The sequence below is a fragment of the Nesoenas mayeri genome, assembly GCF_963082525.1.
Source record: "Nesoenas mayeri genome assembly, chromosome: 3".
NCBI classification, from domain to species: domain Eukaryota; kingdom Metazoa; phylum Chordata; class Aves; order Columbiformes; family Columbidae; genus Nesoenas; species Nesoenas mayeri.
The window spans coordinates 51,153,938-51,172,384 of record NC_137544.1 but is presented as its reverse complement, the minus strand read 5'-3'; the positions used below and the strand labels follow the sequence as shown (position 1 = coordinate 51,172,384).

The following is an 18,447-nucleotide window of genomic DNA, read 5'->3' as shown; positions in this document are numbered from 1 at the left end:
TTGGGCATTTTCTCATACAATTACTCCTATATTAATGGTTTAAACTTCACACAGTTTTAAACAAGCTCTTCACTACTTCAAAACATGTCTCTAAAAACCTCTCCTATATGCATAATTCTTTGCTTTGAATGTTCTGGTTGGTCTTTCAGAAGAAACCACTTACTTTAAATGGAATACAAATACACTAGAAAAAAAATCCACTCACAGGTTAGTAGTTTCAGCAAATTATTTATCTGATCATTGTTTTAGTTCTGTTTGTGTTCCTTATCTATTTAGATAGTGAAGTCTCCATAACATAAACTATATTTTGTTCTGTATTAATACGGTTTTCATGTAATGAGTGACCAACCCTCATTTGAGCCTCTTTGCAATGCCAAAATATAAAGTGAATGAAAACCAGCAAGTCTGTAAGAGGACTCCAGGGAATGCTGCTCCTGTTTGAACGCATGAGAAAGGAACAGCTTCAGGAAAATTGGTACTTACAATCTAATAAGGTGATTAAGCTACATGGTATTCTCAATGGAGACAGTAATTTCAAATCTTCTCCCTCTGTCTGCTCTTGTTTGCACAAAAAAAGCCTTGTCAAAGGGTCTGGGAGATTTTTGGCTGTCTATTAAACTTACTTAAGCTGGCCAAGAGATTCCAAAGTTGCTGGCTGGATTACTGACAGAGGGACACAGCAGGATTTCCTTAGGAAGTCAGGCTAATCAGATTGTTTAAAAAATATCCGAAGCAAAAAAGTGAATTACATTTTATTTTCAATTTGCATTATATGAAACTAAATAAAATGTTTGCAGAACTGAGCCTTTCTCACCTCGCCTCCTCCCCCCTTGCTTTCATATAAATAGTTTCAATTTCCCTTTTGAGCTTATTTTTCTTCAAATTGTCAACTTGGCAGTTTCCTATTTAAACTAATATTTTAAAAATCACATTTACTTATTTTCCTACATAAATCTGTGAAACATTTAAACGCAGTTTTAATATATATTTCCGCTGCTGATTTTAGTTTTACTGTAAAAGTTCCACAGGCAAAATTTCTTTTGGGTTGGAACAGCTGACTTTCCTGTCATAAAATACTAAAATACAGTTCAATATATGCTGACATGATATTTTGGATATAAGATTAATTTTCAGGTAACAATCATAAAAGTATTTACTAAAATATGGAAAAATAACTGTCTTCAGCCATATTACTATTGTTATTTGCAGTTCAATGAACTCCTATAAACCTCTTTTGTTACAGCCTTAATTACTTAATGGACAACACTACCAAACATTTCAGATTGTTTTAGTTATATTAAGTGAGTACAGGGGCACTTCCTTCACACCTACTCTGTCATGTCGCCAAAGTACACACATTTAATAATGTCAAATTTCCATCATAAATAATATCCTTCAGCTTTGCAATTTTATTTGTACTGTTGTTTGAATTTCCTTTAAATTCTTGAAATATTTCTGCTATGCTTTTTCCCAGAACTAAATTTCATTTACTGTGTACGACCTTGTCAGCACAATAAAGAAAAGGATTCATTAATCCTTTTTCATTAATGATGCAATATTTAAGCCCAAATGTCATTTTTAATTACTGACACAGCTCTGCCTTTCCATTGTCCTCAGAAGTGTGATTCTTAATTTCTCAGTGATTCTCAGTCTGAAGATAATTTTTTACTATTATCTGTGGAAGAGTCTTGTATAGAGTCTATTTTTCTTCCCAGTGCTAGATTTTCAAAACATTTTGTCCAGTTCTCCCGTTCTCAGTCCTCTTATTTATCTTATCCTAACTTATTTTTTTTTTGGATACAGCTAAGTAGACGAGAAAGGAGTCATGACTGCAACTTACCAAGAGTTCGGAAAGGTCTTTGGTTTGGGGTATGGGAGAAGAAACCAGGTTTCAAAGCATTTGTGATCACAACATCAAAATACTCTTCAAAATCATTTCTAGAAAGCAAAGGAAATTGAATTAGTTAAACTAATGAATTAGCTAAGATGCCACTAAATACTCTTTAAGACTTAAGAAAACAGTAAAACCTTCTTCTGTCACTTTTTTTTATTTTTGTGATGCTAGTTCAATGTCACTACTGCCCTTCTTTTCCTGAGACTGTCAAAACTGAGAAGACAACTGGCTGAGAACACACAGTGCTGGACCTTCAGGATCAATCCTGATTTGCAAAAAGATGTTCCTTGGTCCAGAGAGTTTTTAAATCTCAGGAGAACATGTTACAGATTATGTACTTTAATCTCAGATGGCAGCATATGCATAGACAAGTATAGAAAGGTGTCAATGAGGGAGTTCCTTTGTAAAGCAGAATATATGAAATCAAGTGGTGGGGTAGGAAGTAACTGAAGACACTTAAACCCAGGTGCTTATATAGTTGGTATCTGTACAGTATGTATGCATAGGCCTAATGGGTGTCTAAGATGACTCTCTAGTCGACAGAGATCTAATTAATGCAGCCAATGAAATCTACGGGGTGGTTTCACATACCCTAAAGCTGAAATGTCATTTTGTTAGTTGAACTCTCTCTTCAGACTCGACTGGCTGCTCTGATTAAATCCCTGTTGGTTACAAGGAGGTTAAACATGTGACTCACAAATAAACACCTACCAAGTATGAGTCTTACTCTGCCAGCCAAATCCCACCACTGAATTCAGACTTTTCAAAGATCATTAGCTCCGTAAGAATACAGATTGATATCTGAACTGTGGAAACCTCATCAGTTTAAATGAGATTGAATGTTTAAGCATGGTATGTAAGTGGGACTTGTTTATATTTATCTATTTTTAAGAGACCTGTATACAAGTCAGTAACATTACAAAGCAAATGGGAAAAACAGGCAACCTTGGGGAACATTCATGCCACCTGTCCTACCATGAGATGGGCTATTTCTGGAGGTGCCAATTATTCCTACTCTAGCAAGGGTCTTCCTTATTTTAAGGAATCTAACCTCACTTATTGTATCATCAAGCTGAGAACCATAGCAAATAATAATAACAATAATGCCTACTGACAAGTTTTGAGGTTACTAAAATATATAATTAGACAAGTGTTGTTTAAAGAGTGCTTTTTTTAAGTATTATTTTTATTATTTATTATTTATAAGGTTAACAGTTACAAGGTAAGGATATTAGGAGTAAGAGGCTAAAACTTCACGCACATCTCAGCTTGTCATCTTTATCCTTACTTTTTTTTTTTTCATGCAATACTGTACGGTTCTGAACTCCTCAGTATCATATTGATTAACTGAAAGAAGTAGGGAAATAATAAATTAGTAAAGGACTACATAGACCTAATTCGTAAGGGCTTATGTAAAGAATAAAATGCAGTTAGCCTGGTCAAATTAAAAGCAGAGGTAACAGGTGTGAAGCTAGGTTACGTTCCAGTATTGCAAAAGCAACATGGGTGTGCAGAGTCTTATTTTTTGATAAAAGAGGCATAGAATACACAAAAGCAGTAAAAATGTTTAGAATTTTTTTCAGGAAAAAATACTTCAGTAGCGCCTAGTGGACAGTGGACTACTCAGTTCTCCAGAAGATGTCTTGTAAGCTACATTGCATGAGTCACTGGAAAACATGATTGTAATCAACACTGTAGAAAATCCTACACATGTGGAAAGAGAGAGTAATCCAGTATCCTTCTAGCAGAACGTCTCTTTTCTGTCTTTTGAAAGGCAACCAACCCCCTCTCCTACCTTGATTACTGTCTTCCAGCTGGATCTCTACAGCTGCCTTAAACAGCTGAAACTTTATTCACCAAGGAAAAGAAAGCCAAAATCATTGCATGTGGCCAAGAATTTAGTTTTATACCAAATTTTCATTCAGAAAATAACTAGGCAGACCTACACAAAAGAGTTAATTCACAGGCATCTTACTCATAAGGAGAATTGCTTTTTGTGAGGTGGTAAGATTTTCCCCTCAAATTAGCAAATATAGTGTTCATGCAAGGCAGCAAGAACTGGCACAGCAGATGCTCCATTTAGCATTTAGCAGACAGTACAAAAGAGAAGTGATACTGGCAGGACTGGTTTTGGAAGGCAGCTCTGTTTTTCACCGTACCCATGCTTTTCTTACTGTGTTGCTGTATTTACTCTGCTGTTCTCACATGTATCCGGATAGCTAAGGTTGCTTCCCACTGCCCTACTTTGTTTCTAGCCATTTGCATCACTGATTCATTTGCTTCTAGGGATGTAAGTAATGGTTCTGCTGAATTTCACTGAATTTGACTTGACCAGTCATGTTCTTAACATTACAGCTAAAAATAGCTGTGTGATCAGCAACTACAAATCACCAGTTTCCAAGTGCAATGAACTACCTGTTTTGCCTTTTCTCCTGTGACCTGTAAATGCACATTTCTCATGCACAACCATCTCTTGGAAACCACCACTGGGAAGAAACATTTGTGAGCTCTTCCATGCAGATCTGCTGCAAGGAAATGAAATATTACTACTACTTGCACTCACGATTGGAGAAGTACAGAAAGGAAGTGGCTTGAATAAGACAGCCCAGGAAAAAATTATGATAAAATTGGGATTCAGATGATGTGCTGGGTGTTGGCCGAAAAAATATACCCTGTCACCTTCAATCCCATCATGATGCACAGAAAAGATGCAGGATATAAGTGCCCTGTGGGTCAGATACAGCCCATGGGCTCACTGATGGATGACTTTGCCTGGAGTACCCTGTGACACTCTACTAGAGAGAGACCCACCTGAAACCTCAGATCCAAATAACTCACAACACATAAAGAAACTCAACTTCTAACTTATCTACAGTTGCTGTCTGGCAGATATAATTTGAAATGGACATTGCACTTACCCAATAGTATGTTCACACAGGAGCCTGCAATAGTCACTGTGGGAACTAGTAATTAATAGCAGAATCTTCCCAGCACTCTTCAGTTGTTTCAGCCACTTTTTTACAGACTCGGGACATCTTTGTAAATATTTGTCTGGGTTATTTTTCACTTCTGGGAAATACATCCCACAGTCTTCTAAAAAATTAAAACATAATTATGTATTATCCAATCCTGCTCACAAACCACTTAATCCACACAACAAATATCCTTTTATGTGCAAACAATACAAAATTAAAAAGGCGAAGAAAAGTTAAAATTTTTCCCTGGGTTGTAACTCAATATAAAGCAAAAAAACCCAGTCAAACTAAGAGGATACATTGTAGCAGAAATAAGTTTGTATGACTTTTTAATTATGGAATTTTCATAGTTATGTTGTTTGATGTTCTTTTGCTCATAACACAAAATTATACATAAATTACAGATTATAGTCTTACACAACAAATAATTACTTCCTGTTGCCTTTGCTCAATTTTTGGACACTTAATTCATGATTTTAAAATGGGTTTAAAGTTTAGAAAATGGTAAAGGACCTGAATTTCCCAAGAACATCTGTTCAGTTACTTCTGACAGTTTAGGTTAGCATTGTCTGGTGAATAACATCCACTTTAATATTTGTGCCTTTTTCACAACTAGCACTTTATCTATGAAAGGCTGACAAGACAAATTGGCAAGGACTCACAGGTATGTGGAATACTAGGAACGAATGCAAAAAACCCACCCCAAATCCAGCTTCAATAATGCTCTTTGGCCGAATATAACATATACACTTTGCTGAATACAAAATACACTCTTGGAATGCAAGATTTTAAAAAGTGTGCAATAACACTAAGTTGGCGGTAAATGTTACCTATCCATTAAAGTCACCAATAAATATCTACCTTGATAGAATGCATAGCTGCTTTACCAAGACATCAAATCAACATTAAACTTACCTTTTTATCATTTCCTTGATCTAAGACTACGTATTTCCTCTGTGCTCAAACCCTCTATAACCAAAAATGTCCAGCTAGTTAAAGGTCTAAGAAGAAATATAATAATTGTAGAGACAGAAGTGATACCAAGCATTTGGCGCTCAGTCTGTGTCTGTTATAGGATAATGAACATCCACATACAAGATTATTTTTCTTCCAGCATTTGTTCTATATGCAACTGTCTGTGGTCAGCTTTGCTGAATGATTTAATAAATCCCAGACATTACTTAGCCTTCTGGTATGTTAGTAATGCTATTCTCTAGTTTTAAAAAGTAAGATTTAAACCACTTGAACTTTAGCTATTTAATGAAAGAGAACATGTATGTTTGAAACAGTATCAAAGAAAGACCAAAATGATGCTGGGTGCTAAACATAACACTATTTCATAAATTACACATTCAAACGTCTACAGATGGAGGGAAAAATGTCTCCCAAAGGAAGTTCTGAATTGGCTGTTATCACTGCAGCTAGACAGGAGGCAAAAATGTCTTATTCTGTACTGTGACTTTACAGATTTCTTCCCAAAAGCTACAGAGTGAATTACTATATCTGAGGAAAGCCTCTCAAACAAAGGCTTCCAACTCAAAACCAAGTCACTATTCCAGCTCTTCGTAGTATTTAGGTCAGGCTGTGTAACAGCCTGTGCCAGGGGAATAGGAGTGTGTTCCTGCAGCCAGCATTACGGAACGCCATGACATTTGCCTTGAGAGCTAGCCAAGACCAATGATTTTTTTTTTTTTATTAAATGAAGTAGATTTATGAAATAAGTTTCCCTGTAATGTTTTCCCCTCCTGTTTTCTGGGGGGTGAATATTGTTTGAGATGAGCAATATATTAATAGTTTTTAGGAGCAGAAGCTCCATAATTTTTTTCAGTATTGTCATTGGTAATGATATTCCATATGCTATGCTATGAAAATTTTTCTTCATTGTTTTGGAAAAGGCACAACATTACCTGAGAATGACGTGGGACACAAACAAAGCAGGCTTGGCATTAGCTCTCACAGGTTCAAACAATTAAAAGAAAGATGGCAAAGTTCATTTAGATATACAGTGATCACTCTGTTATGCTAAGGTAAAAAGATCTGTTTCATGTGAACTTTACTGTTGGGCACTGTTTGTTTTTCTTTCTTTATTAAATGTCTTTCACCCTCCATAACCTTTCTTTGATGTGAAACTAATTTAAATTTAATCAACACTGTCTTCTTTGTCCACACTCTGTGCAGTATCTGCTATGTGATAAACCTATGATATTTGGCCTTTGAGTTACATCTGCATCGGAAAAGGTCAACAACTCTAGATTCAACATATGAGCTGAAAGAGAGTCTTATTCTAGTTTTCTATCCAGACCCTGAAGCTCAACTGTTAATTGCAGACAAGCAATAAATCAGTTCTTGACATCAGGATGTGAAGTTTGCCTCTGGGCTGTTTGCCATATCAGGCAGAGGTACCTCAGAAGAACCCTCATTAAAGCATACTGTACTGTAATTAGGCCGACATGGCCCAGGAAAGTAGTTTTTAACTTAATTCCTGACATACTATTGCATCTGGTGAAAGTAGTTTGGTTGAATATATACTCACACCTGTGAAGGAGTTTAACCACCAAAGCCTGCAAGATTTTATTGAAAGACAAACAAAATAAAAGCTGAAAACCTTGCTCTTCATATCAGAGCAAGAGCCAATTTTTAGAAGGACAGCAGAGCCACAGGCACCTTGTTGGCAAAAAGAGTTGTGAAAGTTTTAACATGTAATGGAGAAATAGCATCAAGTCAACCCTTCGCAATCAAATTGAATGATTTGACAGTGAGAAATGAAGCATTTTTTTCAGAATATATATTACCATTATGCCATATGCTGCACTTTTGTTTATCTAAAGCAGAAAAGACATACAAACAATAAGAAAACTCTATTGAGAAAAGAGTCAGTGAGAAATACAAAAAGGACTAATTTTACCAGAGCCAACAGAGGAAAGGAGAAAGTGAGTTAATGGTAGTAAGAGTGACTTTATGCAACTGTCACACAGCTCTGTTCTTGAAAAAGAAAAAAGCAATTCTCCAGACAAACACTGTTCTTGAGAAATAAGAAATGTCTCTAGCCTGCAGTACCTTCCTCATAATACTTATGGGCCATCCAAGTTACTAAATAAACTTAAAAATGGAACTACAGGCACTATTTAGAGAGGTTTTGTTGGTCCACAAATTAAGTATAACAAAATGAGGACTGGTGGTCACCACCAGATCTACAACTGATAGGTTGCTATCTGTACACTGCCTAAAATAAAATCTCTATTTTTTTCTCTCTCTCTTTTATCAACATCACTTATCATATGGCTATATGGACATCGATGTGCGTACCCACAAATCAGTGAAAGCAAAACCACAAATAAAATGCGCCAACTTCACCTTGAATGTCTCTCTTATTGTTTTCAGTTATCTGCATGCACACCAAAGCCTACACTAGCACCCTCTGGCTCTTTGGCAGTGTAAACACTTTCTGAAAATAGGAGAAAAATGGAAAGGAGTCGGCCACGACAATCAACATATTTACCCCCTGTGATTGTATGAGAAAACTTAATCCAATGATGTGGAACAAGAAAGCAAACATCTAAGTGTTTTGTGCACAGCTGTGTCATTTATTACATATATGTTGCCATGGAGCAAATGCAGTTTTTCAATTTCCATTCTTGCTATTAAACAATTTGGAGTTTATCTGAAATCTCTGAAATACAGCCTGGGATAGTGAATTAGCAACTAGCCTTTATAAGAGGTTATTATATAATCATCTTCCATATATGCTTTCAAAAATAATAATTGCCTTTGCAGTCTATTAATTATTCCTTCAGCAAATACATTTCATTTTAAGCAGAGGACAGAAATATAAGCAATTAAAATCATTTGTCTAGAACTGCCACATACTGAAGTCCTGACAGAGCCTTTTATCAGATCTATGTCCTGTTGTATTTTCAAAGCAATATAATTTTCTCTATGTGTGTTTTATCAGAGGTCCCTTTAGCGTCTAGTTTGGGGTTTGTTTTTTCTTGTCTCATCTGACATTATAATTTGATCAAGATGTTCTTTGCATCATCTTGCCTTACAGTTTAATTGCTTGTAATGCAGTTGTGATAGCAAGTGTGATGGAGATCATGTATAGCTGGAAAAGCAGAACCCCCATATCAAGCTCAGAAAGAGCCTGTACAATGCTTGCCATGACTGGCAGAAGTCCTCCAGCACAAAAAATAATCCAGTCTTTAATCCAACCGCCCTCCTCTACTACAGTCTCAATTGCTTTAATTACTTTATTGAAGTATGCAGTTTGATGTTCTAATATTATACCTCCATTTGGGGAAAAAACAATTGTGGATTACTCTTGTGCTCTTTATTACACCACTTCTCCTTGGCAGGGTCAGTTCACACCCCACTGGCTCTGGACTCCTCTGGATTCAGTGTCTGTGGATCTGCACTGCCAGGACACAGCAGTTTTCATCCCTAAAGTGTTATTTGGATTATAAAAAAGGCAAATGTTCAAGAGGCATGTTTCTGGCAAGGTTTCAGTCCAGAACTAAAACAGAGAAACACAGTGTCTCTTTTTAGTATTGTCACTGCTTCTAAGGGGCACCTACTGGATTGAATTAAAAAGAATTTAACCACTATTTATACGATTTAGCTAAGCAGAGAGGTATGCGGCTAAAAAAATCCCTGGAATTTGGCCAAGAAAAATAAACTTTCAGCTGCCAATTTGTAGCCTGTATTTAGTGGCTTTACCAACTAACTGTATCTTACAACGAAAGCAGTGTTTGGGAATGTGACTTTTCTCTCTTTTGAATTCAAAGGCAACTTGATAGCTTAGCCATCAATACCCATAGCCGAGTTCTCTGCAGCTCTGACATGAGTAAGAAATTATATTTCTTCCCTATTTTTGAATGCAGGCTGGTAGGTAACAGCTATTAATTTGATGAATAGAGCAGAGCTGAAATAAAGTGTTACTATCAACAATGACGCAGACAACTATATTCACTTTATATTGCTTTCCACTGTAGTCTTGCAGCGGTTCAGGTTTTTAGAATGAACAGAGACAGTTCTTTGACCATTGTTGTTGTCCTCTTCTCTTGTCTAAATAAACCTATCCAACGAATATGAGCATTCAACAGAAACGCAAGGAAAACACCTACATTACAGAAGATTTTGCAAAAGAATTTACATTTCATCTAGTTGAAGCAAGTAGAGAAGAAAGGGGGTGATGGTTAAAATTACATTAGACAAGTCATCTTTCATTTCCTTTCATTTAAGCTCAAGTGTATATTCCAGTAGGAACAGCAGAAGCAAAACGAGACACAGAAGGAAGGAAATGTAAACATAAAGCAAGATAAGAAAGCAGAGTGAAGCATGAAGTAGGGATGACCGGGCAAAATACGGTTACATTCTGGAGGGCTGGGTTGACGCAGATATCAGGAACAGGGAGCAGCAGGAAGAGATAAATCATCCCGCTCCTTCCCCAGGAGATAAAGATGTTTAAAAACAGAATAAAAGGATGAGAGTCCAGGAAGATAGGAGGTTAGAAAGAGGCAAATGTCATAAGAGCAAAAAAGAAGTGTGACGGATGTAAAATATGTATTTTTATGTTTTCTGCAATTGTCTCAATTCCTTACAGTGCAGTTTCTTAACAGACCAAACCATTAAGGATCTCGGTCCAGTTCACGCAGGAAGAATAGTAGCTATTTACAGCTCTTAGTTAACTAGGAGCAGACATGAAAAGAGGACAATGAATTTGGAGAAAAAGGATATTTTAGTATTACGATACCAAATCTTTTGTTCTCACCTGGAAGAAAAGAGAAAAGCAGATTTTCTGGGAGGACAGAAGGGAAAAAGAGGAGTATGGGTGGGTTGGCCAGTGAGACCAGAAATTCAGAATGACACCTCGATGAGTTGCTGCGTGTCACGAGGCTGAACTTGGCAACATGATGAACCTCTGCTTGTCACAGCTAAGAATTAGCTTGTGCACCTTTATATATGAGTGGTGCCTACAAAGCAGAGTATCTTTCAAGCTACTCTTGGATGTGTAAGTGGAATAAAATGGTAAAAAAAAGGGCAAAAATGACAGAAAACCGACAGAAGAGAGGAGCTAAGAAATATGAACAGAAGTGACAAATAGACCAGTATAAAGAATAAGTTGTTCTACTAAAAAGAATAAGTTGTTCTACTAATAATTTCTACTAATAAGTTCTACTAATAGTGCATCCCTATACATAGGGAAGATATATCAGTGTGTCAAATCAAAGACAAAACTTTTCCTCCTATGTTCTCAGAAAAGTAAGGATTTCTATGATCACAAAGTAAATGCTTTGCATGTGGCACTTCAGTTTTGAACAGACTACTTATTACTAATGGAAATACAGGATCATCTGATGCTCCATTTGCCTCTTCTGCCTGTGTATCTGTTAAAGAAAACATATACAGCTCACCTAACATCAATCTTCTCAATATTTTTAGCAACATCCAGCTCTGGTCAGGCAGACATAGATCATGTTTTCTAAAATAATACACTGTTTTCCAGTGATGACAACTCTATGTTCACCTTGATTAATTTTAAGGGGGTGACCATAAGGTAAGGATTCATGGTGGGCTAGGGAAAACATGACTACTCAGATTAATAGTGATTGCAGGGCTATATAAATATTTAATATACTGAACGAAACACTTCAGTAGAACACACACAAAACATCACCTCTGCAAATATTTCATGGGTCACTTCCTCCTCTACTCATTTTCTATTCCTGTGGCCTACAAGAAGCTTACAGCAAAAATTAAAATACTTTTGTAGCTAAAGATAGGTCTCAAACTAAAAGGAGGCTGAATGACTAGAAATTCTTTCAAGGAAGCCAAGAACAGCTGTTGTTTATTCTAGTCTGATATAACGAGGCAGGAACCACCACACTACCTCCCACCCTCATGTTTTTGAGGTGAGATTCCCACACCCAAGGTTGTCAGGAACAGCACAAGAGCTTTAGCTATATTTAAATGGAAGTCATAGCGTCAAAATTAGTGCCTATTGCTGCTCTGACATCTGAACATCATCCCTCCTCCCCACTATCTGAGTTTCACAGTGGACCGAAGTCCTACGATGGCCAGCCCAGAACCTCAAGGCTGTAGGTTTTAGGGTTAATCCTAACCAAAGTCAGCTTTAAGGGGAGGCTGTATCTGTTCTTGAAAATATAACTTGTTAACTACTTCTTCCCAAAAGCCTTTCAAGCAAGCTTAAAAAACTACCATTTCCTTATACTGCCCCCCCTTCCTATCTTAAAGAACAAACCCATTCAGTCTGCCCCTAACCTTCACTCTCTTAATTCCTAGTCCTGCCTCATCTCCCATCGCATCAGCACTGTCCTGTCTGCAGAATGGTTAAGGCTCCTCGGAGTGCAATGCCACAGACAGATGCTTGCATGATTTATCCCACGTAGAGTTATTCTTGCTTCTTGTTGAGGTCCATGGACACCAGAAGAGAAAGCCAGGTTATTTTCCCATGCTATCTGTTCTTGTTAGTGTTCCCAAATGGCTGAGAACAGCCCGGAGCAGTCCTACCTTGCTGATACAACTGCTCCCACTGCGAGAATCAGCCTGACTCCGCAACACTTGCCCTGCCTCATCCCATGTGTACGGATCCCTTCGTTTAGAAAAGGGTAAGAACACAAATTAAAATGTCATAAGAAGTACATGGTATGTGGCAAAGTTTGCAGACTGATTTCATGAGGACTGCTAACACATGACATTTGTTAGAAAGGGGTCTGGATGTGGTTGGTTTGAATGACCTTCCATAGTTTTTTATACACAAAACTTGGAAACAGCATTTCTTTCCTTGTGTTTTCTTTTCCTTCTGGTTTTATGTAAATATTTACATCAACATAGCAATGTTTCCATAGCACACTACAAAGCAGGAAGGATGTACTTTGAAGGTAGGACAGGATCTATTGCTATGTTTTAGAGGAAATTATTTCTTTCTTAAAATAATTCACTTGCTTGCTTTATAACATTGTGACAGTTTGCAGTGTAATAGATGAGATTTATCAAGGTGTATGAGATCAATTAATTTGTGATGACACTCTTGAAATCCACAGGCTCAGCACTAAACCTATGCAGAATATACTACAATTTGTTGGACAAACATATTCAGTTAAATCAGTCTGATTCTCCAGAACTTCACAATCTATACTGCAATGTTTGAACATCTAAAGTGAATATTCTTCAGGTGGAAAAATATGTTTTGTTCCATGGTCAAGAATGTATTCTTATAGGATTCATGCAACACAATGTACCTAAAATTGGAAGTAAAAGACAGAAAGGTGCTATTAGTGATTACTCTAAGCAACAACATCCACATTTTTTCCTCCTGTTAAATATTTACATGGATGATTTATTTTATAAGTATTGCCTTGGTGTTAATATTTATAAGGAGACAACATATCAATAGGAAATTACCATAAATATTCTGGAAATCTCCATCTTCATCTACACTTGTATTCCTGAAACTACCAATCCTTACATATTAATTTGTCATACAAGCTTGATCGTTGCCATAGAAGTATATTTGAAGTTATTCTTCCATATACATTATAACTATTTACACTGAACACCTTATTTTCCCAACAAAATTTGCATACTTAAATGCCTGTTAAACTCTACCTGGGGTCAACTCACACACCTTTAAAATACACCCCCAGTAAATACATCACAAAAAAAAATGCAAAACAATTTATGACAGAAGGAAAAAACTATTTTCTTAAACTGAATACAGCTAAAAATGTGGGAAATGGGATCTGTTCAGGATGCTGCTGTAGTCTAATAGAAATGCTGGAACTTAATTTGACAGGAAGTCAAACACTAGAGTACATTTTTATTTACACATCTGATGAGGCTTGAGTCCATGCGCTTGCATTAAGCATGATGTCATGTTTGGTTTGGAAATGAAATGCATAATGAAGAAATAAAATACGTTCCATAGATATTTTATAATGACACACAGCTACAGGTTGCTGATAAACTAGAAGTCCTACTCAGCTGTACTGCTCCACCAAGAAGACATTGCAGGTCTTTTTTTGTACGTCTTAAATAAAGATAGCTCAGTGGAGTAACTGAAACTCTTTTTGAAGCATTGAATGCACCAGCTACTTTAAGGTACTTGTTGCATTAAAGAGTGAAGTCAAAGCTCTCAGAAATACTTTACTGGAACCAGTAGCATCACATACCTCTTACATATGCATATGTACATACTAACACAAACACAAATACAGATATATAGATGTATACACATTGTAAAGAAAAAGCATATTTTTTTCCTAAAACAAGAAATAATCTTAAAAAAATAAATCTGTCTTCCAAGGAACTGCACACTGACAAAAACAAATGCTGTTACTTTCAATCTCTGGGTCTATAGTTGCAGACTTTCCAAATAGGTACAGATGGACCAAGAGCTGTATGTAGACTCCAGTTTCACTTGCTACTTAACATTTCTGTGCAGATGCTGCATTCACACTTCAACAACCACCTGATGGGCAATAGGGAAATGTAAGCAACAAGCACCACAAGAATGGCATAGGAGGAAGAACTATGTGTAAGATGAGGCATTTTAAATTGTAGCAGAAAAACGTATCAGAAAATAAAAGACAATACAGAAGAGTGTAAGAATAAGGGAGACTTGTCACTTTTCATCTTTATGATTATCCTCTATATCCAGAAAACTCAAATTATGACTCGTGTGCTTTCTGTGATGTCATGAGTTTTCTAACTTATAAAAAGTGTTAAATAACAACTACTTCTGCCGTAGGTGGCATACCACCTTCAGTTAAGCTTATTGTCATATTTTAGTACATAACACATATAACAAAAGTCTTACTCTTCTTGCCTAGGATCTCACACTGGCCATCCTGTTAATACAGCTCTCAAATCACATACTTTTCATGGCTCTGGCCTACAGAGCTTCATGAACCAGCTCCTTGATGAGGCTGAGGAAGTTTATTTCCAGTCCCCATGTGTTAAAGAAATATTAACAGGAATATGTACTAAGAAAGCCCATTAGGGCTTTAGACCCAAAGAGCTTAATTGACAAGAAGAGAGTCAGGTTACATTTAGACACTGCAGTAAGACATAGTATAAAGGCATTCTTTTATCGCTAAGAAGCCAGCACAGTTGGAGGAAACAAAACCTACATGTACCCGTATTTGTTTGCCATATCAATAGTTCAGCGTAACGGCACTAGAGAGAGAGAGAGAGCAACCTTTCTGACTGGAAACCCACCCTTTCTGGTAGTATTTCTCCAGATGATATGTGGGTGATGCCATCTGGTGATCAGGGCACCTTGTGTCTGGAGACCTTGCAGGAACATCACCCCCCAGCACCCTCAGCCCTGGGGAGTAGGGAGGAAGATGCCCTCGGGTGGGGAGCTGCACCATCAGCCCAAAGCACCACAGCCTGTTATCAAGAACCATCAAAACATATGCATCGAGAGGGCAAACCCCTGCCATTTCTTAGGCTGTTCATTTCTTTCTTTTCTCTATTTATTGGCCTCCATAAGAGCAGAAGGGCCTCAAGAAATCCCCTCCAATTTTTAGATAAAACTTTCAAATGACAGAACAGAACTGAAAAAAAGGAGCACCACAAAAATGACCCCAAATGGCAATGATTCACAAACAGCAACCATCAGAGATCAGGATGCGGGTGTAGGGAAAGGATTAGTGGAAAAGACTGAGTGATTTGACAGATTAAAGATAAATCTGAGAGATAAATAATAACAGTCTTCAAACATGCAGAAAGCTTCTGCTTGGGGAAAAAAAGAAAAAAGGAATAATCTGTCCCCTGAGACCAAGGCAAATGAGTCAAGAAGCAGTGAGTTTACGCTTCTGCAGGCAAGTCTAGATTTAAAATAAGTTTCTAATTTTAAGGGTACTGACGCACTGGAAAAGCTGCCTAGGAGGCTGTATGATCTTGTAAGTGCAGATCTTTAAGAAAAGAAGTGAACACCTAACCCATCCCTTTTGTAGTGGTGTGCTAAACAGAAGAGATCTTCTACAATTCCTAAGGTACTATGATTACATATTACAGATGAATATGCACCCCCATCTCCACCCATTGCTTTCATGAGTGATGCTGCTGTTCGTATTTATTCACCTCACCTATGGATAACGATGCCTACAATTAAGTCAGAAACAAAATTTCCTTGTAAACAGTAAAAGGAATCAATTCAGCAAGGAGCAGCAGCGCAGCTTTTGACTTCTTGCTATTAATAACATGGTTTTCACCACTCTGAACAATACACAAACTAGAGATCTGACAACTTCACGGAAACAAAGCAGAGAGTGTTGATTTCATGCTACTTTCATTGCACACCACCCCTCTCCCATTTGCACCAGGTAAGTTGCCATAGGAAGACTGAGAGAGGAATATTCCATTCCTAATGCTGTTCTTTTGAGTACAAAGACCTGTATATTCTAATTATAGCACTATCAGCTTAAAAACAAAGAATAAAAGGCTGCCTTCTAGAAATTTAACACGATGTACAGTCTCCATTAAAAATGCTTTACAAATTGCACAACTAAATTACCTAATTCTACACAAAGCCTGTGCATTGAGTTCATCAGTCTTTCAGGGAGGATGGAAAAGAAGAAATTTCGTCAATTTATACTTAAAGCACTGGTGGAAAAGCCCTTGCTGGTCAGTCTGTCTACAATAATTTCACAGTTCAGAGCCCAGGGAAATCTGTATTTAAGATATTAATTCTTTTATCTCAAAGTTTGAATATTCTGCTTTAACATAGTGCAAAGAAGGGCAAACAGATGAAAACCAAACTTGTAAATATTACTTAATGTAAAATAGATCCCAAAGGAATGGTGGCTAGCCCAGATTTATTCCAGAAGTGAGCATCAGGAGGAAAAAGTGTTTCTATAAGCAGAATTGTGCAAGAAACAATTATTTTTAGTTCCTGAACTTCTCTGGGATTCCAGATACTCAGGATTAAACAGAATGTCTTAAAAAAAAAAAAAAAAAAAAAAGAAAAAGAAATAGGGAGAAACACATGTGCACATGGACTGACAGTCACCTACCGCACACAAGTCCATTTTGCAAGCCAGGCAGAAGTCCTGTCTCTGCCTTGCTGGAACGTGGCTCCAGTCAGCTGCTGATGTGATTTTGTTTTTGTGCTTTCATTTAACTTATCTGACCTTCTCTGCTTCACATTGCAAAAGGGACTCAAACTTCACAATACCTCTCTGCATGTAGGTGTCCTAATCATCAAACCTGGAATTACTCTCTGGCTCTGTATTTCAAGCTCATCCTTTGGAAATCTCAGTTCAAAATTATAGCCTAAATCTGGTGGAACAATGTGAACATGGGCCCTCTTACATGCCATATAAGTATCTGGATTAAGGACACTTGCTACGCTTGATCTCTCTTTTTTCCTCATTCTGATCAGAAATCGTTAATACGAGATCATGTACCGTCATTGCCAGTTTCACTACCATTTTCTTGTGAGAAATATCTCAACTTTTTGGCAGATTTTGTTTCTATGAAGGAGTTGCAGAGATGCTAGATGGACAATTCAAGCTGAGAGCAATCTAGCATACAAGCTTGAAGAAACTCGCATGTTAAAGCAGCTACATTTACAGGTAGGACAGTGGAGTGCAAACTTTTTTGAAGGTACATTTGGGTTCACGTCCAAGTGTGCTCTGGCTTTAAAAGAGACCTCTTGTGGCAAGCGGATAGTAACATCCTCCGGATAGATCACATGTATTTGGGTAGAACACTTTGCCATTTCAGGTCACATACAGCCTCTATCAAGTGACAACTCTTGGCTTTCTGAGGCCACTTTTGTATGGCTGTCCGCAGCTACTAGCAGGAAATACTGGAAATATAAGGCAATTTATATGTTTGATAAAAATATTTGACTACAGAATATCTCCTTACAGCACTGTTGAAATGCTGTTGCTGCTCTTGTTGATGCAAACTTTACAGGGCTCAATCTCTCAGGTCTATTAAAGTCATATAATACTTATTTTTTGAGCATAATATTTGAAAAAAACATTTCTTCATTCCTCTATAACTAGTAGTAATCTAATAATCTGCTAGTAGTTCAGCAACTGTAACAGTATAATACATCCATTTTACTGTTGGAAATAATTCCTTCTCTTGCTAGTCAACGATCCAAACCTGCTTATATCTAAAAACTCCAATTACACAGTATGTAGACTAAGGTACATATTTTAAAAATATCTATGTTAATTGCAGAGCTATTGCAGTGCTTTTGCACTAAAAATGCATGGTGTCCGCTGATCAGTACAAGATAGCTGGTTGATCCTGGGACTCTCTTTTCTACATGGTGACAGTGCTGTAAAGCTCAGGGCTCTTTTCTGCCTTGCGCTGATGAGGAGGAGTCTCTTCCTGACTCACACCCCAGGACAGCAGCCAGGAATGACGCTGATATTACAGCACCCTAAACTGCAGGGGTAATAGGAGCGGCCAGGGGATGCATGTGGCTGAGCCACAGCTGGCAGTCCAGCATGGGCTGGCTGAGAACCCAGGCCGCTCATTGCAGAACTGAGCACTTCTGGGCACCCTCTCACCCCTCTACTGCATGGGTGGGCTGTG

At 37.4% G+C, this 18,447-nt stretch overlaps 1 protein-coding gene across 1 annotated transcript in view; it reads right to left on the bottom strand.

Moving 5' to 3' along the window:
• The window catches only part of LOC308038817 (dermatan-sulfate epimerase-like), a 184,803-nt gene that overhangs the window by 90,246 nt on the left and 76,110 nt on the right, over positions 1-18,447 (bottom strand). The window contains exons 7-8 of the mRNA XM_080341681.1: positions 4,813-4,987; positions 1,841-1,938 (exon numbers count right to left, since the gene is read on the bottom strand). Of these exons, the coding sequence (XP_080197807.1) occupies positions 1,841-1,938; positions 4,813-4,987 (273 nt within the window). The remainder of the gene's footprint in view (positions 1-1,840; positions 1,939-4,812; positions 4,988-18,447) is intronic.